At 47.4% G+C, this 23,265-nt stretch overlaps 1 protein-coding gene across 1 annotated transcript in view; it reads right to left on the bottom strand.

Annotated features, from left to right (window-relative positions):
• Window positions 1-23,265, bottom strand: part of LOC119466583 (glutathione hydrolase 1 proenzyme) — a 59,963-nt gene that overhangs the window by 14,579 nt on the left and 22,119 nt on the right. Inside the window, exons 6-8 of the mRNA XM_049657425.1 lie at window positions 18,126-18,289; window positions 9,316-9,458; window positions 915-1,145 (exon numbers count right to left, since the gene is read on the bottom strand). Of these exons, the coding sequence (XP_049513382.1) occupies window positions 915-1,145; window positions 9,316-9,458; window positions 18,126-18,289 (538 nt within the window). The remainder of the gene's footprint in view (window positions 1-914; window positions 1,146-9,315; window positions 9,459-18,125; window positions 18,290-23,265) is intronic.

Below are 23,265 nucleotides of genomic sequence, written 5' to 3'. Positions count from 1 at the left end.
TACAAAGCGTACACTCCTCTCTTTCACAGCGGCCATTGTTCCAGCCCACGCGATGGCGTTTGTGGGTTATTCATTAGAGTTTTAGTATAGCGGAAAGCAGCAAACGCAAGGATTTAGCGCGTTGCGTGCTACAAACTGCGCTCTGCGCAGAACGTAAACGTAGCCAGAACTCTTACGTACGTACGCTAACGCACGCAAGGGATTCCGTACGTAGGGCAAGATGGCGGCGCCTGCTGAAGCGAGAGCCGTCCACTTCGGATCTATCGAGTCGTCGGCCTGCACTGTTCGGCTCATTCGTTCCCCACTAATGCTCGTGTTTGCTTTAGATTTGTGTGATGATGCTTCGACAGCGGCGTACAGGTGACAAATGGGCGTTGTTTTCGATATACGTTCTCGATTAGCGGCGGAGTAGGCTTAACGAGTGGGTTTGCTCATGTTCGCTGTATCCGCCTCGAGATGGCGCCCAAGTGTATTTGCGTTAGCGTTAGCATTTTGATCCATTCCGCTATTCTAAAACACTACCTTGTACCGTGCAGTGCAGACTTTCTTTGCGTTGGCGTTGCGTCGCACGCTAACGCTAACGTAAGCGTTTTCCGCTATACTAAAACTCCCTATTGAGCCCGAAAATGTTCGAAAGAAGAGCAGAGTAGTCAAGTTAGGCATGTGCCTGTTATGTAGACGGCGACAACACAGATACGTAGCGTACAAGAAAGAACATTTGTATGTTGCAGACGCAAACGGTACGTACGTGCCACGATGCGGATAAAGAAGCTTCGTCGACAAACTGCCTTCACCAAACGTGAATTCAAAGCTTCTCGCGTCGTAGTTTTCTATTCACCACGTCGAGCGCTTGCCTGACCTTGCCTGGGATAGCTTGAAAAAAAAAAAAGGTCTATTGCCTGACGTCCACTTACACTGCCGTTGAGGCCCGACGTGATGGACAATGCATCACCGTTGGGAGCCAGGATCGAGAGGTGTGCACCCCCGAAGTCCAGCTCGGGCGCATGACGCAGACCGTAATCGGAAGATTGCGCCAGTGGTGACATGCCGTTCATGAACTTATCAGCCTTGGCGATTATCGCGTACATCAGGTTCTCTTGACGCTGCAACATCGCGCACAAAGACGTGAAGAATAACCACAAGTTCTGCGCCAGGAGGTACGTTAAATGGACACCAAACAGAGTTCACCTTTCAGCTGCATTATTCTGTCTAGATGATTTCAGCTAGTTAATTTAGGTGGGCACAGCAGTTCTCGAATATAAAACAAGGCTTACGTGAGTGGATACTTGTTAGGCCAAAAAAGAGGCAATAAAAAGAAGTGGAAATGCCGCTGTGACATTCTCGCACAATCTACCCTTGACGTCACAGATTTCGCCATCGTCTGCTCGGTGATATTCAGCTGTTTGTTAACAAAAATTGACCAAACAGCATTATAATGTAAGCAGGTGCTGAACTTGACAGGTGTTAGGGACTTGTGGCGACACACTGCGCACAAACCGGCGCAGCCTCCGCCTCGCCACTTGCTAGCCCTGGCGTGACACGGCTGCATGCTGCACCACGCCTCCGATAAGGGACAGCGCCACCGCAGCGTCACCGGAGGCTTACGTCACCGACGGTGGCTATAAAACCAAGCTGCCAAGCTCGAGGTTCTTTCCTTCGCTAACCGTTCGAGCGCAGCGGCGGTATGCTCGCCCCGCCGCTGCTACTACGCTAATAAACAGTCGTTATGTTTTATGCCGTGGTTGCTGAGTGGCTATGGTGTTGGGCTGCTGTGCACGAGGTCGCGGGATCGAATCCCGGCCACGGCGGCCGCATTTAGAGGGGGGCGAAATGCGAAAACACCCGTGTACTTAGATTTAGGTGCACGTTAAAGAACCCCAGGTGGTCCAAATTTCCGGAGTCCCCATTACGGCGTGCCTCATAGTCAGATCGTGATTTTGGCACGTAAAAAAAAATTGTTGGGATGCGTCCTTCCATCGACACAGAACTGACCCGGAAACCGAACAAACCGCACCGCCATGGCCGAACCAGAAGTCCTCACCGCTCTTCGCCAGCAAGTGCAACAACTTCAACAGGAACTGCAGACCCAGCAACAGCAGCATTCTTGCAACGCCTCCACAACCGAGGCCGCGCCTGCCGGCTCCGCTGAGGACGTCACTGCTCCTACAGAAGGCATCCCGCACGCTGCCTCATACGACACCTGGCGTGTCGCCGTCAAGCTCCCGCCGTTTTGGGTGGACTCGCCCGAGCTCTGGTTCGCCCAGGTCGAGGCCCAGTTCTCCCTAGCGCGCATCACGCAAGACCGGACCCGCTACGATTACGTCGTCGCCCACCTGGACGCACGTACGTTATGCCAACGAGGTCCGGGATATCCTTGCCAACCCACCAACGGCCAACCTCTATGATCATCTGAAGACTGCACTTATCCGCCGCCTGTCGCTCTCGGAAGAACAGAAGGTACGACAACTTCAGTCCGCAGAGCTTGCTGAGCGCAAACCTTCGCAGCTCCTGCGCCATATGCGTGCGCTCGCGGTCAACATGCAAGTCCAGGATTCTTTCCTGCGAGCGCTTTGGCTCCAGCGACTCCCGCCGCACGTCCAGGCAATTCTGAAGGCTCAGGTTAGGCTACCTCCCGACGAACTTGCGGAGATTGCCGATCGTGTCATCGAGGCCTCCTTGCCGCAGTTGTCGCCCACCATCCAGGCTGTCGCCGCACCGCTGAACACCACGACATCGATCGACAGCTCACCTCCATTCAACAACGCCTGGGTGAACGTCTTCCGATGCAACAGCGCCGCCACTTGCAAAGCCGCGACCTTAACACCACTTCGTCGCGGCAACCTGATAACAGCGGCCCGTGTTACTACCACCGAGGCTTCGGGGACAGAGCCTGGCAATGTCGACCACCCTGTTCCGTGGGACATGCGGAAAACGCCAACGGCAGCTCGTAGAGACGGCCGCAAGCTGCCAACCCAGATGCCGTCGCATCTTCGTCACCGACCAAATCACGAAGCAGCGGTTCCTTGTCGACAGCGGTTCCGACATTTGCTGCTACCCGCGATCCCATCTTCAAGGTCCTCGTCCGCCTACGTCTTTCGAGCCCAGTGCGGCAAACCGATCCACAATCAAGACGTACGGCTCGCTCCGCCTGCACATCCCGCTCAGAAACTTACGCCATGACCTTCACTGGAACTTCGTCATCGCCGACGTCGCCGAGCCAATCATCGGCTCAGACATTCTGGCCCACTACAACCTCCTTCCGGACTGCCGCAACGACCTCCTCATCGACGCGACAACGGGACACTCCACACCAGGCCAGCGAACGACCGCCCAACAGCCAAGCATCAAGGTACTCAGTGTTGACAATTATTCGCCGTACCACGCCATCCTCGCCGAATTTCCCCGATTGACGCGCCCAAGCGGACTGCCACGCAAAGTGCAGCACACCACCGTGCACTACATCCGGACCACTTCAGGCCCCCCGGTTTTCTGCCGCGCCCGTCGCCTTGCCCCGGACCGCATGCACATAGCCAAAGCAGAGTTCGAGGCCATGCTCCGCGAAGGAATTGCCCGCCGCTCTGACAGTCCATGGGCCTGGCCACTCCACCTTGTGCCGAAGAAGACCGAAGGCTGGCGGCCCTGTAGGGACTACCGTGCCCTCAACGCGCGCACCATCCCGGACAGGTACCCCGTCCACCACATACACGACTTCGCCCATCGCATTCATGGCTGCCACGTGTTCTCCGTGCTAGACTTGGTGAAGGCCTACACACGGATACCCGTCAATCCGGATGACGTCCCGAAAACGGCAATCATCACTCCCTTTGACTTGTTCGAGTTTCCCCGCATGAGCTTCGGCCTGAGGAACGCCGGACAAACCTTTCAGCGCTTCATCGACGAAGTCGTCCGCGGCCTCGACTTCTGCTTCGTTTACCTGGACGACATACTGGTATTTTACCGCGACGCCGAAGAGCACCACAGGCACCTTCGTCTGCTGTTCCAACGCCTCGATGACCACGGTCTACTCGTCAATATCCAAAAAAGCACGCTAGGCGCTTCCGTCGTCCGCTTCCTCGGCCACGAGGTTTCATCTGAGGGAACTCGGCCCTTGCCCCAACGCATCTCGGACCTGCAAAATTACCCTCAACCCACCACCGCTAAAGACCTTCTCCCAAGAAAAAGGTAAGATTCACTGATTAATGGCTGCGACTTACCACAGCTAACCCTGGATATGCAAAGCGAAAACTTGGTTTGATCTGGTTAAGTCTTGGTTTCACTTGGTTAACTTTTGATTTAGCTGTAATTATTATACTTAGGTATACACTCATTGTCAAACCAGGTATGACGGCTGTGCCTAGGTCGGTGGCTAGACATGACTGTGATTAGGCTTTTTTAGACACGCATCGTTAGCCACACGTGAATAGACACAGATATTATCAGTCGTTGACTCGTTGTACTAGTATGCCATTTATTGTTGCGTCAAGTTATTTGGCTTGATGGCTAGGAAGACTGATCGGTGGTCGGTAAAGTAGTTGGCTACCGTCTCGACTTTGGCCAAATACAAGGTAGAGCTAAGCGATTCCCTCTGCAGTCGCTATTCATTGGTGGTGTCCCATTGGGTTGTCGGAACGTCCGGATCAGACGCGAGGTCCATGTCAAACTTTTGCTTCATGTTGTCTCTGAAGCCATGTTCCTTTCTATTGAAGTCTCCGAGCATTAGGCAGAGTTCTTGGTTGGTTCCACGCACAGGCATACACGTTGCAACTACGCCTAGTGTCTGTTCAGCAGTTACCCCCGGAGCCACGTAAACGCCTTGAATGATGATGCCGCTGGTAAACAGCCTCGCACAGCAAGCCTCTCGCCGCCGGGCACTTGGATGGAAGACAAGTGGCAAACCGCAACAAGACCTCGCGTCCACGGCCGTTGGGGATGTCGCAGATTCGTCCAAAGCCTGCCTTTGTCCACGGTTGTGGTCCCGCTTCCGGCGTTTTGCGAGTCGAACGGCTCGCTCTTCCACAGTCTCCGACGCTAGCTTCGCGCGCTTGGCATTCCGCACCCTCTCCAGTGAAGCAGCTCGCCGGGTGATATCCGCGGGGTGGTCAGACGCTGCGTGCCAATGATGACTCAAAGGCTCCCGCTCCCGCGCAACGCTCAGAGAAGACAGCCCGGCCTCGCTCTCATCCATGCCAAGCTCGCACTGACTAGGCGAGCGCGGTACTGCGAGTTACGTGGTCAGGCTGCGACCCAGCTGCGGAGAGCGCATGCGCCAAGCCGCTGGCGGCGGTGGCTTGGCACGCGGCGGAGGCGGAGCTCGGCGAGGCGAGTCATGTGATGCGTTGCCAATGCTACGGCGCAGCTGCGGTCAAATGAAGGTCAAATTGCTGGCAACGGCGAAACTCGGCTCGACTAGGTTAGTGAAGCTTTCGCTTTAATAACCGACCAATCCACGACCTAGGGCTCACTGCGGTGGCACTGCGCTTTGGACGCGGAATTAATAACTCAATTCCTGCCACTAATACAACCTTAATTAAGCCGAAGGAAGTCGTAATATTATTGCGAACCAATTATCTACCAGCTTTAACAGTGTTTTTATTCAGTGCGCCTTCCAGTAATATAAACGACAGTTGTGAATGTGACTGAAGGTGTAGAATAGAACATATATATTCAACCGGATTGGTGATGACATGCGCGCAAGCCAACAAATGAAAAAAAAAAGCATTAGCAACTAAAATTTGCCGATTCGGCCAACTTGACAAAGCGCTGGCAGCGGTAGTAGGTGGCTGCGCACTGTCGCTGTATAGTTCTTTTCTATCACATGGTTAGCAACTCCGCGATGAACAGCCACTAGATGGTTCAAAGCAATGCACTGCCTCGTAGACCACAGTTCTTGGTAGCTATTGCGGAGAGCAGGAGGAGGCCAGCGACTGCTGCATGGTCGATTTTCTCGACAGAGGTGCGAGCCCGACACACGTTGGGCGGCAACTGGGCCTTTATTAGCTCCGTCTTTTATATGTTTAAGTGCGCTCCTTAGCGCCCTCTACAGCTTTGAAGGACACTGAAAGCCGAACACTTTTCAGAGTGAGCTCAGCTGCAACGTGGCTTGGATGGTTAAGAAGTCAGCATGATAAAATCCGTGAAGTCATCCTGCACTTGACAAGTTTGTCCAGTGCGCGATTAGTTTGTCGGATTTAGTGCAAAGGCAACATTGGGCAACACGGTCGAAACAGTGAATTCCAAATGCTTGCAAGCCGGATTCTGTGCTCCGAATGTCTGTAGCACCACAACAGTGCGCTTGCTGTGTGCCGGCTCTCTGTGTGTGTGTGTGTGAGAGAGAGAGAGAGAGAGAGAGAGAGAAAACAGCGATAGCTGCAGCAAATTAGCGAACCCTTATGTGCCCCGCATTCGTTCCCACACATGCGATGACCCGGAAATTATCTTGTGACGTCCGCGCAATTGATCTGTATCAACCTTGTGACATCGATACTTCTGCGTACACCAACTTGGGCCAAATCCTAGCATGAACAAATAACGACAATGATGACCGTGCAAAAAATTCTGAGTTGCTATGCAGCCACAATGCCTCCTTGAATTGCTTGTTATCCTCACAAGTCACTTTTCTGCCAGATAGGCTTAGTCGGACATAATCCACCTGAATGATCTTTTTATGATTTACATCTGGGTGCAGAATGAAGATCTGGTCGGTTTTTGAAGATCCGTTATATGTCGATTGCCCCGACCATGCACGCTGCTTACTTGGTGGTCAACACGGCGACTCAGTTTCCCAAATGAAGAGACCTATTTCTGCGGAAATCCGAATAAGGCTGTACTTACTTTCACGGATTCCTCTTCATCTCCTAGTTCGGGTCTCCGCGCCAGAGCGAACTTCAATCTCTCGACAAACCTAACGATGCGAGGAAAAAAAAAAAAAAAGGTTCACTTAAATCTGCGCAAGAACCTTTAGAAAAGTGCGCATTCTGCCTCGGCGTTTTCCAGTTCACTTAATCTCTAAGAGCCGTGACTGAAGTTATGGTCACGAAGGCAAGCTGCGGCATTCGCAATTTTCTGTTCGGCTGTCAAACGTGTAGCTTACGTGACAACTACAGCTAGCCTAGCGCGACTGATAACTGCTGACACATGCCTGTCGATATCTCCGGTAGTGGAGGTATCGGAGGCTATGTCGCATCTATAAATATACCAATTTGGGAGGGATTTTATGAGCTACGGGGATTGAATGAAACTCGTCTTCCACGCGGAGTATCCCATTCTCCCGCGGATCGCAGAGGATACCGTGAGATTTTCTTTCTGCGCCCGGCTCTGCGTGCGAACGTTCCCACGTTCTATAAACTAGTAAACGCAGCACAAATAGCTATTCGCTGTGGCAACAGCTTGCTGAGAGCTGTTCGGCGCTTATTTCAAGGATATCTACGAAGAACACAGACAAAAGAAGAAAACTGGCTGCAGGGCGCCTTCACAGAGCAGGTTTTCCTGGCAGCGGTGCGAAAATTAGGCGATTTATGCTGTAAAATGATAATTATGATGCGTGGCGCACCGACAGGGGGGGGGGGGGGGGGAATTGTACCCCCCCCCCCCCCCCCCGAGGCCGACTAAACACCCCCTTTTGTTTAACCCCTTTGCTTTCCTTGCGCCGTTGAGTACTGCATCTAACATGTAAGACGCGCAATCACTCGCAAACTGGCGCAAAAAGCGCATTTTTTGACAATTTCCCGTGAAGAAATGGAAATTAGTGCTGTTTAGATGGTATTGGTAAACTGTCCCCCCCCCCCTGGCAGAGATCCTGGGTGCGCTATTGTTATGATGGGTGAAGCTTGTAGAAAAGTGACTTACTTGTGAATTCTTCTGTTGGACATCACCGGAATGCGCTTCTGGTCCGCCTTCTCGCGAAAGGCGTGGCTGTGACAAGTAGTAGAAGTAATAGCACGTTAAGTCGAAATACAAAAATGACAATCCTTGATGTTCTTTTTATGTTCCAAAGCTGACCAGTACTAACTACAAGATACTTTCTCATTTCTCTAGTTTTGAATTGCAGCATCCGCGGTCAGAAATTCACATCTAAGACCTAGTGCTAAACAGCAGAACGTATCTAGGATGACAAGCTGCATGACAAAGTGGTAAAAATGTATTGTAAAGCAGAGTTATACTTAAAACAAGGCCATTCTTGTACGTCCTGGTTCTAACTCTTTCCGTACCAAGCCCATTGGGCATGGTTAGCCCTCTATCGATGGTTTGAAACGCCGCTTTCGAGACCTTCCGCGCCGCTCACGGACTACACTGCGCCATCGGACGTGAAAAAGGAGAAACTATATTTCTGTTTTCGAAGAAGTTTCTTCCGCCAAGCGGTGATTTTTAAACGCGCTCCGAAGTTTCGCGATCGTCAAAGCAGAACGCAACTATGTCCGATTCCGGAAACGGCGCGCGCGCTTCGGGAGATCGCAGATATCGCGATTCCGCTGCCTCTGCGTCTGATCTTATCGATACATCGAATAGCAGCGAGTTAGCGGAGGCTGATTTTTCGTCGGACTTCGAGTCTGAAAGCGACGACGACGCAAACCAGCCCGGAACATCGGCGGCCGCAGCCCGGCACGCCCAACTGTAGTGCTTGGAGTTAAAGTTTTGTAGCGAAATACCTGTTCAATAAAAAATTTAGTTTTTTTCGATGACAGTGCCTAATAGACGGCAATACATTTTGCATATCATAATTTTCGTACCGTTGATCTTAGTAGATACAAGCGTGTCTTCACAAACTTTGTTAAATTTTATCGCACAATCTTGATTTTAACAATTTATATATTTTTTATGACACACATCTCGTTAATAAAGCTTTTATGCGTGGAAAGTGCATTCATTTTACCTTCTGTTTATGTACTACATTAAATATTGAGTGCAGTAGTTCCTTCAGAAAAAAAAAAGACATCTGCCGTAACATACAAAAAGACACCTATTTCCGCATGGTAGGGTAGTTAAGCCGTCCTTGGCTTCTCTTTTGAGTAATTTTTAGTGGTCCTGTCATTTCTATCTATCAGTGGCGCTGCTTCATTAAGGCTACATCACTGCGCAAAAGCAATTGCGCCAACATGGCGCTCACGTCAAACAAGAAGTGTAAAAGCTCTAGATGCACTTAGATATTGATGCAGGTCAAATAACAGGTCCTCAAAGGTATTCGAGCCCTCCACTAAGGCGTCTGTCATAATATCAGACGTAACTGTATTATACGTAACTAATTAAACTTAATTGATTGATTCAATAGTTAATAACTTGTAAGAATGAGACCATCCAGTATACTCACTGTAGCCTAACCTTGTGTACAGCAGCCGCCAAAATGGCGCCGCATCCTGGGAACGGAGCGGAGTAGAGGTACTTCCCACTCGCCATTTTAATGCCGATGGCATCGCGCCAGGTTGCCTTGTAGTCGCGTAGGTCGCTGGAGTTCATTAGACCTCCTGCGAACAGGCGACCTGGTACTGTCTGACACGCCAAACACATCTTATTTCAGCTGGCTGGTTCATTGAACTTCTACAAAGAGGCACGCACATGTACGCACAGACGCACGAACAGTAAGGCACACACAATATTGCTTGCGTCTGGAAGAAGATTTGGGCTCGGCTCCACTGCATCAGCGTCAAACTGTTTTAGAGCGTATACCTCTTAAGCTGAAGCCCAATCCTGCGGCGAGCGGCGGCGGCCGCAGCGAAAGATGAAAGCGATCGCGGAGCGCAGCGAAGGATGAAAGACGCGAGGAGGAAAGCGGAGAGGAGGGTGCAGCGGACCATGAGGCGGAAAGCGGAGGAGGGTATGGCGAAAGCGTGAGAAAAAATCACCCCCTGTCAAGAAAATGGGGGTAAGCGAAGCTTGTGGCAAGACGACGCTGTCGCAGGCGTTCCGCTCAGGATCGACGGCTCTTCGCTGACGTTTGACCGCAACATCGCGCTATCGCAACTAGGGGTCCGCGGCACTTCGCTGTAGTTTCGTCTGGGCTACAGAATCCCTCACGCTAGAATCGGCACGGCGACGCCGAGCGAGTTCGCGGCGCCATTGCTCAAACGCAGCCTGCTCCTCGGCGGAACGCACCACGCGCGGCCTTCCCATCCGGTCGGCGAAACTGATGTGAGGCGAGGGAAGCCCGGCGGAGGGCGCGCTAACCCTCTTTCCTTCCCTTTCTAACCACGCGACACACCAAACGACCTAGATTGATCACGCGCGTCACGTGATCCGGTGCCGGCGCAGCTTTGCCCGCACCTGCTCTACTCTGGTAGCAGCCGGGTTTTAGCGTGACACCACCACCACCGCTGACACTTGTGAGGCAATACAAGTTTCACTTGAAAAAACAGTAGTGCGGCGACGACGGCTACGAGATGGCGCCAGAGTAGCGCGCGTCGTCTCGTAGGTCTGTCGGCGGCGGCTGCTGTGAATCGCGACCACGCGTCACGCTGGCTCTCGCGATCTCCAGATTAGCGAGGCAGCCGCGCCACACTTCTCTCCGTTTAGGAACCTGTCACCCGAGACAGATTGTCCGACGCCAGCCATATATAGCGAAATGAAAACACGTATAGATATGCGCTCAAATTTCGTATTATCGTAGTCGTCGGTGAATTTTTACAGCTAAGCTGTTTACCTCTAGCCCCCGTATGCATCCCCCATGCGTCCCCAGGGGGGATTACGTCCGTATCACGGCGCCGTGGACAGGAATGGAGACGATACAATTGGACAGGATTGTGCGCGTGGCGGCCTGCGCTTCTGTGGTTATAACGTCACGCGCGTCGAAGGCGCCTGCACGGCTGCAGCAGCGGTTGCGGCAGATGCATGGGAGGTGCGGTGACCGCGGCGGCGCTCGTGTCGGCATAGTGTGATGCCGTATCAAAAAAAACAAATTATGATTTCACGATGTATGCAGCCCATGTACGCAGCCTAAGCAGCTTAGCTGGTAATAAGTCCCCATATGAATGTTGCGGCCGCACTTTTCTTTTTCGCAAACTTTGATTTCTGGCATGTTTATTATTTCTACATTTTAATTAAACATAACAGCTGTTCATTACGCCTTGTTATCTGCTGGCTTCACACAGTTGTATCACACAAAAATCGAGCCCTTCAGGTTCCCTTGTTCCTCTCGCTTACTGCGATTACATAAGAATTTACGTTGTATATAGATTTCGTAGACTTCATTTCATTCGAGCATCGGATGATACCAACTTAATCTGCGTGTCTCCACCGTGTCAATCTAGCGAAACATGACTGTAGCGCCTTCGAAAAGTGTCAGGACATCGAAAATCCAGCTTTTGTTTGATACCGTTCGCAGTTACGGAAACCTCAACCACATATTATTTCGGTTTTTATTAATTGTAAAATAGCTTTTCCGAGGCTCGTTTCAATTTTATTGCCGAGAATCCTTAGGCTACGAACATGATTTGAGAATGTGCGTATAAGTTGCGGCCCATGTTGTATCGAATGCACAGCAACAAGCAAGCAAAACGAGACAAAAGGGAGAACATCAAAAAATCATGAGCCATTCCACTCTGTGAACGTGGATGACCAGCGAAGCTGTTTAGCACACGGCACAGTGGCACATAATTTTGAACAAAGGTACGAACACATTTATTCTCTTGATCGGTTGTCATCGTGACGATAGATACGCAACACATTCTCGTATCATCATCAGCCTATATTTATGTCCACTGCAGGACGAAGGCCTCTCCCTGCGATCTCCAATTACCCCTGTCTTGCGCTAGCGTATTCCAACTTGCGCCTGCGAATTTCCTAACCTCATCATCCCACCTGACTTTCTGCCGTCCTCGACTGCGCTTCCCTTCTCTTGGTATCCATTCTGTAACCCTAATGGTCCACCGGTTATCCAGCCTACGCATTACATGGCCTGCCCAGCTCCATTTCTTCCGCTTAATGTCAACTAGAATATCGTCTACCCCCGTTTGTTCTCTGATCCACACCGCTCTCTTCCTGTCTTAAGAGATTCTCGTATCACCTTTGTTTTATTATATGAATTCCATCATATGAAGAGCCATCGCCGCCACGTGAATGAACTTCACTAGGCAGTCACACACTACACTATACACACTTCCATGCCAGTCCAAAAACTTCCAACAATATTCAACAAACACTAAACAAATACGCACCTTCATGCCTGCTCAAAAAGCAACAATACTCTAGTGCCTTGTGTCAGTTATTAACAGTTCTTTTTTGAACAAATGTAAGAAACATTAAAAAAAAACTCTGTTCTTACCATGATGCCTGGGAACTCCTTGGGTCCCAGGTGTGACAAGGGTAGTTCAAGGACGCGTTATAGGCGCGGAGCCCACCACCCGAAGTCCACAGGGGTATGTGACATTACGCTTGGACCCTTTCTGCACTATCTCCGGTATCGGCCCACGAGACCAGAGGGTTTGCTCGCGCACATAAACTTTTCATGGGACCCTAGCCATAAACATCTTCGCTGTAAAAATGCTGATGCGATGCACGCGTTGCAATGTATGTGAAGCGAAGTTTTCGCGAGCACAGTTGTTTTTATTGTCATTCCATGCATCTAGCGATGTTTATGTTTATCCACAGCACAGGTCACAACTATATTGCCAAGCAACGTTTGTGCACTACATTATTCGTACGCGACGCTGAAATGCGAATAGTTGCACGTGGCAATGCGCATTTTGGGACGTCGGCGTAATGACGCCACAAGGCGGAAGGAAATGTTCGCTTTTTGTGGAGAGAATGGAGAGGTGAAGTGTATGCAGAGAGAATCTCGACACGAAAGGCACTGTCCACTATTATTCGCCTGTTTCATTTCTACTAGGCCATCATGGCATATTCTTAAAGGAGACGGCTTACACACTCGCGCGGATATCCCTTGATGGACCAGTTATGTCAGCTATGCCAACTTCGAATGGCTTATGGCGCAGCGGATATGTGTTTAGAAAAAAAAAAGTGGCTGAGGTTTAACTCTTTTAAACCTAGTTATCACGAGCGGAAGGTCTGTTTGGCTTGGTTTTGCGAAGACTATGCACACAGTGTTTCATTAATGCACGTGAGCGCGCTTGGTAAGCTTCTCTATAACGTGCTAATCTGGCCTCCCTTTGGTCCGGTGTTTCAGCAGCCAACTTTGCCTTTCAGTTTCAGTTTCAGTTTATTATCCATTCAATACAATGATTATGTAAACGATACTATACAGACGAGGGTCCCAAAGTCAGACTGCAACAGGACCCTCGGTTCAAATAAAAAAAAAATGTATTGACCCTTTTCGCGGCGATCCCGTGGGCGCTGCCATGTTTGTTCACGTGGTGACGCGCCCATTGCTTGCCTCAACTGCCTCAACTGCCTCCGTTGCCTCCTTGTTTACAATGGAAGTGTATGACGCCGGCGCAGTTTAGAAAACCTGTTTTCGGAGATATCGTAGACGGTGACTAGGTAGACGACACCAAGCTTTGATCACAGCTTCAGAGAACATGCAAAAGCGCTTTCGGAGCTGATTAAGCTATGTCCAAACGGCGCAAGCAGCGTATATGGTGCTTGTTCTAAAAGCAGGGCTAAATATGTATTCCAAGCTATCCAAACATTCCGCTCATGAATTCAGTCGGGATTAGTGTGTCGTGCTTTTTGTTATTTATTCGGCAAATATTTTGAAGCATTGGCTTGTCAGTTTCTGACTCAGTGAAGTTCTTCGGTGCGGCCACTATCTGATTATTTTCTGCTTAATCGCTCGCGGGTGTGCTCAGTTCCGATAGATTTGTTCTTGCTTTGCACAATGGTTGAAACGTAGCTGTTTTGTACATTGTAATACCTTGTAGCAAATGTATATTACAGCTAGTAACTCGCTTATTCTTGTGGACCGTCACGAAACAATCAGCTTCGACCATTCGTGCGCCATAGGTGTAGTCCGTCATTTATTGTGCGTATACAGTGCGCATATATATTGAAGTGTGCGTCGGCGATAGTCGGCGATAGAGTGGGCGTAAGTTTTCCTGCCATTTGGGACAGATGTGTATAGATAACGTGCGCGAAACTTGCTATGACAGAAAGCGGCGCTACCCCCTTTGTCATTGTTTAACGAGTGGTACTCACTCTTGCCGACGTTCTGGGGATGAAGCCCTTTCTTTGAAGGTTAGCGATACAAGGCTGGCGGATGAGCAAATTTTTGTATCCTCGAGGAAAGGCGTACACCACGAAGTGCCGGTAACACGTTGGGACAGTTGCAGCAGCGGTCCGCGAACTTGGCCACACAGATTCATTATATTCCTTAGCATTCCAGTCACTATTTTTCCAGCCAACTACTGCACACGTCTTCAATCCACATGATTCAATATAGCATGATTGTAGCCCAGTGTGTTAGCGAAAACTCAGTTGCATTTCCGACAGCTGATCGCACAGAAGCAAGGTAGAAGCAGTAATGGTTTCGTATTCGTGCGCGGTCGCTGAGGAGAGGTATGGCGCATCTCGTTTCTCTCAAACAAACTGCTCTGCGAAAAGGGTCAATACAAGGCATGGGTTAAAGCAGCAAAATTAACAACGTTGAAGGAAGTCAAAAGAACGCGCAAAATACAATACAATGGTAACATACAAAAAAGCGAGGAAATGCCTATATCAACAGGCGTAATTATACAGAACAACATATTATCGGACATGAAACTATTTACAAAGAATAAAACACTTGAATTCATATTGAATGTATTCAATGATGATGTTTTTTTAAGAGAATGTGGTAGTTCATTCCATATTTTTTATCGCTGAAAACGAGGACGTCATTTTTCCATAGTTGGTGCTACATTTAGGTAGAAGAAAGTTGTTATTATGCGCAAACCTAGTGGAATTGGTATTAGTAAGCAAGTTGAAATCTACAAATTCGTAAGCAAGCTGTTTGTTAAGCAATTTAAAGAAGAGAATACTTAAATGACACTTAAACAAGCCAGACACAGGTAGAATATAGTTAGCCTTAAGAAGCGGGAGAGCATCTGAGTAAAAGGAACTGTTGGTGATTATGCGAATGGTTTGGTTCTGTATGTGTTGAATAGACGAGAGGTGACAGATATATGTGTTTCCCCAGGAAGCAATACTGTAGGTGATATGACTATGAATGAATGCAAAGTATAGAGATAGTAATGCGTGTTCTGAAAAAAAAATGCTCGTGATTTAATCAATGCTCTTATGCCGTAAGCTGTTTTTTGTTTAAAAAATACAATATGATTAGTAAATTTCAAGTTATGATCCAATTTTATGCCAAGGAATGACACACAGTCCGTGGCAGCAATAAGGTGACTGTCGAGGGTAACTTGGGGTATGCACGGTAACATCCTCTTTTTTGTTTTAAATTTCATGAACTGAGTTTTAACCAGGTTTAAAATAAGGTGATTCAACTGACACCATTCTACAACTTTCGCTAGTTCATTGTTCAGTTTAAGGAGTAAGGTTGGTAAAGACTTGTCTGACAGGGAAATGGTGGTATCATCAGCATATAGAATTGTATTAGAAATATTAAGAAAATCAGATAAGTCGTTAATGTAAATGCAAAACAACAAGGGTCCCAGTATTGAGCCCTGTGGTACCCCTTGATTAATTACTTTTGATTCGGAATAAGCACCTCTTACGCAGACTGTTTGCTCGCGGTCAAGTAACAAATCTTTTAGAAAAGTTAAAGCTGGACCTGTTATACCTAACGATTCTAGTTTGTTAAACAAAATGGGATGATTAACAGTGTCAAAAGCTTTAGTAAAGTCTAGAAACACTGAGCCAACGAATTCACCTCTATCAATATAACATCTGATGTAATCGGTTAATGCTATAAAAGCTGAGCTGGTCGAACTGCCAGGACGGAAACCAAATTGGCAAGGTTTGAATAGTTTAAATTTTGTTAGGTAGCTGCTTAAACGATTCAGAAATATTTTCTCGATAAGTTTACTAATGCAGGACAAAATAGAGATTGAGCGATAATTGGACACCCGAGATTTATCACCTTTTTTATAAACAGGAATTAATTTGGCCTTCTTAAGCGAACTGGGAAAGATGACACATTTTAAAATTAGATTAATTATGTGGCGCAGTATTTCAGCAATACGAGGAGCAACAAGTTTTAAGTGGTAGGCAGAGACATTATCTAGCCCTGGGCTAGTTTTTTTTAGATTTAATATGGCAGAACAGACCTCATCGGCTGAGACAGGAAAAAGAAAGAAGGTATGATTGCAACGCTTTAACGGATATGAAAAGGCTATCGGGCTATTATTGTACACTTCATAGAAGTAATTACTAAATGAGTTGGCTATACAGGATGATTCGGTGCAGGTTTCATTTTTATAATTTATTCTATCAATGGTTATACTACGCTAGGGTGTATTTAAAAATTCATTGAAAAGTTGCCATTGTTTCTTAGGATTATTTCTAGCCTTGCAGAATTCTGTCTCGTAATATAGCCGTTTCGATTTTTTCAGTAGATTGGTCAACATGGTATTGTATTTCTTATAGTACAATACATGGTACTATAAAACAGTACAGTACATGGTATTGCTTGAGATTTCGCAGCCTGCCGCGTAGCTATATATACTGGATGATTGGATTCCAGTAGCGCACCCAGGATCTCTGCCAGGGGGGGGGGGGAGGATTCTCGGGGGGGGGGGGGGGGCGGGAAGCAAGCACTTTGCATGATATGCAATTTCCTTGCTTTACCAAGAGGAATCCAAGAGCAAATAAAATGCCTAATAATTATAATAATATAATGCCACCAAGGATGATGACGATGTTTATTTCTTCAGCGTTTTACTAAAGCTAATTTAAGAGTGAATGAATAAATACAAGACAGTGATAGAGTGTTTTTGTTCATCAGGAAAATTCGACCTCAAGCCACTTCCTAAATTGTAATGACAATGTGAACAGAGCCCTGAAGGTACACGTTGGACTGGTGGGGCCAGACGCGTGGAGGGGGGCGGGGGAAGGTCTTTAACTCGGCCTCAGGGGGAGGGTTACAGCACCCGACACCCCCCCGGTCGGTGCGCCACTGTTGGATTCAGGCTGTCGCTTGCGCTGCAGCGCACGCACAGACGACCCAACCGGAGCGCCATCCATGGCGAGACTGAGTGACTAAGCGCCGGCGAAGCAGCCGTCAAACCCTCGCCTAGTCACGTGGTAGCGCAGCGGCGAGGCTCCGAGCGAGCGCAGATGAGACGCCTCTCCGCAGCGGATCACGTGGCGTGACGTCACACTTGCCACAGTTGCGCTCCGGCGGCTCAAGGTCACTGCGACGCGCTGAATGACTTTGCGAGACATGGCGGAGTAGAGCTTTCGCTCTAAAACTTTCTCTGTTCCAAAATACTAGAAAACTGGAAATTCAATACCAAAATTTTACAATTTGCTTTTTTTTATCATGAGACAACAAATTTTGTGCCACACGAACATCGGAAATCTCTCACAAAATTACGCTGCCGTATCGCAGCAATAAATGTGTACCTGTACAGGTCCGGTCTTGCACTCTAAATCTTATCTGTCAGGAACGTGAAAACGTTGAACGTTTGCAGATCACAGGAAGCCACATCAACTTTCATTACGAAAATTAGGCATTCCTTTAAATGCTCAAAATATTCTTTCCTTCGGGGCTTCCTTTATATTGAGCTTTAGCCACAGCAACATCTACCTGGTCTTTTGCGAATGTGACACAAGGAGGATACCATGTTAATTCTTCTGGATCCATAATTGGATAATTCTCCAAATCGCTGATGATGTATTGCAAATTATTCTACTACTGACAAATCTGATGCTGATATACAATTATTATTTTTTTGATTAATTCAATATCTCCAAGTTAGTCTGTATTCTAATTATCAAACATATCTAGAGTACCCGGCCTTACTTTCTCTTTTAAGTTTTCTCATGTCTCTCTCCCCACCCCCTTCCATTTAATCTTTGGCTTCTTGGCCAATCCCCGGAGTGGGTCAGCGCCATGAAATGAGGATCAAGCAAGCAAGCATGGCAGCAGCCATAGCGCGTCATACCAGCGCACCTCCTTTGTCTAGAATGCCGCTTCAGTGCCGGACAAGACGCAGTACGCGGTGTTGTACGCGTCGTTCCTTCTGGACAAAAGATGCTTCACTGGCGGGCGTGCATGCGAGACCTCGTGCGGTACTGACCGACATTCGCAAGCGTCCTGGAGATCTCGTCGGCGAGCACCCCCTTGTAGAGATAGTCGGCGCCGTGCTGGCCGATCTGCTCGAGGAGGTTGGCCATGGTCGGCTGCACCAGCCTCTCACCTTGACGGAGAAGAGCGTTGCGGTGCTTGTTCCAAAAGCGAGATCTGAAAGAAAAAAAAAATGTATGCAGATTCCACGCACGTGTTGGAATCTTATCCGAAGAAAAGCTTTAATGGAATGGGTAATTAAATGCTGTACAAGCAATGGCGATCGATTACCGTCGCAGCGCACTCTGTGCGACCGATGCAACGGACAGAGCGTCCACTCATCAAGCACAGACACATCGTGTGGACGAGTTCGTCACGCGCACACGCAGGTGTGCCGCAGTGCAGCATATATCCTCATTCTAGTAGACCCGCCGCCTGGCGCAACTGCGTTATTCAGCTAATTCAATTGCTCAAAGTGCGTCACAATATTTGCTAAGTACGACTCACATACACAACGTGCAGACATGATAGCATCGTATTGTAATTTTAACGTACGCGAAAACACAATTCTGTTACGCGGAAACTCAAAATTACACTAGCTGTGGAGACGAAAATTGTTCTTTGTCGACGCGATGGTGTACGCGCACGGACGCAGAAAATTTGCGGGGTAGCCATGTACAGCTTCGCTGTAAAAAGAAAAAGCAGCTGTCGCGTCGCTGACGTCACGCGGCGGCGGTTGTGGCGACAGTCGACTGCGAAGCGTGAGAGGCGGCGATAGAGGAGGGCCGAGCGCTAGGCCGAGGAAGTCCGCTACGGCCTGGGATGCTCGCCAAGCGAGAAACGAGGTGCGACGTGCGAAGCGGCGGGAGCAAGGCGTTCGACCGCGAGTGCTGCTTTCCCCTGCTCAGAGGATGCACCGTAAAGTCGAAGAGAAACGTCGTTGGCGCGAGTCTGACCCCGCTATACGAGGGCGCGAAGCCGCAGCTAAGTCGAAAGCAGCAACGCGACGATGCGAGACGGCGCATTATCAAGTGTGGAGCAGGTTTTCGCCTTCACGTGTTACAGGAATGTAACAGACTGCCGAACTTTTGTATTCATGCACTGCTTCATTTACAAGATGTATGCTGAAACGCAGACACCGAATGAGATGGATTCATGGCGAGAGGTTTGCGCAGCGAATGTGACGAGGACGAACAAGATGTATGGGGCGTGTTGAGGAATTAATGGGCAGGCGAAGTTACGATACATATCTAGATACATTTAAGGACTGTGCACCTTTTGTGACACTTAACGCATTGGGCCCCTTGGCACACGTACACCCGTGAGCCGTGAGTATATAGGACCACAGGCCCGCCGAAAAAACTGAATTTCTTCGTAATGAACATGCATAAACTGAAATTAACGAGTACACTGGAAAGTTCACAATGCCAAGTTCGGACTGCAGTCCTCAATTTCAAGTTGCATTCGCAGGCAGTTGGAAAAATCGACTTTAGCACGCAATCCCTGGTCCGTATATACTTTTGCTCACGGGTGTATGCCCGTGTGCTTGTGCCACAATGGCACATACATATTCCGAATAACTGAACAAGGATGGGTACATACCAAGTAGCACAAACCCAGTAAAAAAATGCTAGAAAATCAAATAAATCAGAGGAGCCGTTGGCTATAATGCACTGCATCAAGGGGGTCTGTGTACTTGAGATATACATATTGTTAAACTGACGGAAGACAGGCGCAACGCAAACTGCAGTGCTTACTGCATTTACTGAGCGACGGTCATTTTGCAAGAGAACAAGTGAACAGCGTATAAGGTCGGTCGGCTTTACAAGCGAAGCCTCAGTGATAAGACACTGCGATTGCGCAGTACGCTTCAGTGACACATGACACAGCGCAGCCACAACGCCTATGTGAGTCGACAATATATGTTTATGTCGTGATTTATGTTTTGATTAAGCAGGAGAGAAGTGCACTCACAGAAACCTTGTCGGTCAGCATGCAGTCCGTTTGCATTCACCGCACATGTAGCGTTTATACATATAATCCAAAAATAGTCCGGGTAAGACAGCGACCCGCAAGAAGCCACGCCAAAGTAGAATAGAAAGTTTCGCGAACCACCTTCCTTTAACAAAAGACTCGTTTTATGAAATTAGGCTACGGCACAGTCACTTGCTAAGCGCGAGGTCGTAGTTTCGAATTCCAATCGTGGCAGCCGCATTCTCTTGTGAGTGGAATCTAAAAAGCCTTATGCTTATAGATATGCTTGCTAATAAAGAATCGGAGCCAGTCCAAATTGGTTCGCAGCCACGCCATCTCCCGCAGCCTGTGTGTTTCTGTAGAAGGATGGCCTGAATGCTTTCGTCGAAATATCGTTGTACTTTGACAACTATAGGCGGATGAACTGAATTCGGAAAACTACAACGTATCTCACAGCGCGCGTACGCTTTTGAGGCGTGAAATTTTGCACTGGGATACGAGTCCAGCCCAGCGCGTTTTTTTTAATACCACGTACCTTGTCCGGTTTTTATGTTCAACGCAAATTCTTGGTTTTTATCGGCGAATGTGTATATATATATCTCGCGCGCGAGACTGCGCGCTTCTGGCCTGCCCTCCTCCCTCGCGTGCGCTACATCGAGCCGCGATTGCCGGCTCACCCTAGAACGTTTCACTCGCACACAGCGTATAGCACGCGGCGACGATTTTATCGACGTTGGACTTTATACGGAACCTCACGGCGAGGGCGACGATGACGGCGACGCCGACGACAGAAATGTGCTTGGAGTGTCCATATAATTGCTATCGCAATAAAATGAGATAGAACATTCAGCGACGATTACGATACTACCGCATGCGAAATTTGAGCGCAGCTCTATACGTGTTTTCATTTAGCGATATACTGGCTGACGCGGAGAATCTGTCTCGTGCGGCACGTTACAAACGGAGCGAAGTGTGGCGCGGCTGCCTCGCTAATCGGGAGATCGCGAGAAGCAGCGCGTGGGTGATGCGTGGGTGCGATTCACAGCAGCCGCCTCAGACAGACCTCCGCTCATGCAGTGCTTTATTTCCATATACGGTATTGTTGGCATCATCGGTAAACAGATCACGCGCGCTACTGTGGCGCCATCTCGTAGCCATCGTCGCCACAGAGCCCATTTTGCGCGGCATTTATTTTCTTCTCACGCTTTCGCCATACCTTCCTCCTCGGCTTTCCTCCTCGAACCCTCTTCGCTATCGCCGTCTTTCATCCCCCGATACGCTTTGCGTTCGCTCTTTCATCCTTCGCTGTGCTCGTTCGCTCGGTTACGAAGTACGCCGACGCTCGCCGCAAGAACGTGCCCCTAAGAGCTGCGCTTTAAAAAGAAAATAAGACGACTCCCACTTTATACCGAAGCCAGGAAAGATGCAAAAACGATAGGCGGGCAGCGAGAAAGCTACAGAACCAGCTCCGGGGTAGCCATAGATGTTGACAGCGTTTGGTGGGTACTAATTAATAAATGTGTATCGGCAACGAAAGTTATCACTAAATAACAAATGTCTCTGGGGCGTTCGAATTAGGTTCTAATGTCTAATTCGAATACCGACATCTGTTAGACGTCACAGGCACGTTTGTTTTTGCCAGAAAAGTTGAGGACTTCTAAAGTATGTTGCTTTGACTTAAGAAAGAGACGGCTTATATTTTATCACATGACTTCTAGTGTATGTTGCAACAACTTGACATAGACACGTTTCTTGGTTCACACATGGATAATTGTCCTCTCAGAGGCTTTGTTGTCAAGATTTCACACGACAGAAATGTCTTCTCATTTGTTCAACTTAAGATCCTCAACTGTCGTATCTGCAGCCGATATGTGCACATTCATTTGGCGTATTTTCCGGTACAATTTGCTTTAAAGGCTTTAAATTATTCAATATGCCACTTGTGCCAGGCGGAAGGCCTAGAGGAATGAGTATACACTGCACTTCTTCGACACGCGTGTACATACGGGTGCCCGCGATGCACCTGTTCTTGCTGTGTGGGCGTTCTGGCCGTTGGATCTAACACAGAGCGTGTGCTGTGAACATAATTAAATGCGAAGCATTTCTTGGCGAACATTTGCCACTATCTATCTATCTATCTATCTATCTATCTATCTATCTATCTATCTATCTATCTATCTATCTATCTATCTATCTATCTATCTATCTATCTATCTATCTATCTATCTATCTATCTATCTATCTATCTATCTATCTATCTATCTATCTATCTATCTATCTATCTATCTATCTATCTATCTATCTATCTATCTATCTATCTATCTATCTATCTATCTATCTATCTATCTATCTATCTATCTATCTATCTATCTATCTATCTATCTATCTATCTATCTATCTATCTATCTATCTATCTATCTATCTATCTATCTATCTATCTATCTATCTATCTATCCTATCTATCTATCTATCTATCTATCTATCTATCTATCTATCTATCTATCTATCTATCTATCTATCTATCTATCTATCTATCTATCTATCTATCTATCTATCTATCTATCTATCTATCTATCTATCTATCTATCTATCTATCTATCTATCTATCTATCTATCTATCTATCTATCTATCTATCTATCTATCTATCTATCTATCTATCTATCTATCTATCTATCTATCTATCTATCTATCTATCTATCTATCTATCTATCTATTATCTATCTATCTATCTATCTATCTATCTATCTATCTATTATCTATCTATCTATTAATCTATCTATCTATTAATCTATCTATCTATTAATCTATCTATCTATTAATCTATCTATCTATTAATCTATCTATCTATTAATCTATCTATCTATTAATCTATCTATCTATTAATCTATCTATCTATTAATCTATCTATCTATTAATCTATCTATCTATTAATCTATCTATTAATCTATCTATCTATTAATCTATCTATCTATTAATCTATCTATCTATTAATCTATCTATCTATTAATCTATCTATCTATTAATCTATCTATTAATCTATCTATCTATCTATCTATTAATCTATCTATCTATTAATCTATCTATCTATTAATCTATCTATCTATCTATTAATCTATCTATCTATCTATCTATTAATCTATCTATCTATCTATCTATTAATCTATCTATCTAATCTATC

Source organism: Dermacentor silvarum, chromosome 10 (genome assembly GCF_013339745.2).
Source record: "Dermacentor silvarum isolate Dsil-2018 chromosome 10, BIME_Dsil_1.4, whole genome shotgun sequence".
Lineage (NCBI taxonomy): Eukaryota > Metazoa > Arthropoda > Arachnida > Ixodida > Ixodidae > Dermacentor > Dermacentor silvarum.
The sequence above is the reverse complement of the archived record's forward strand: the minus strand, read 5'-3'. Positions and strand labels throughout refer to the sequence as shown.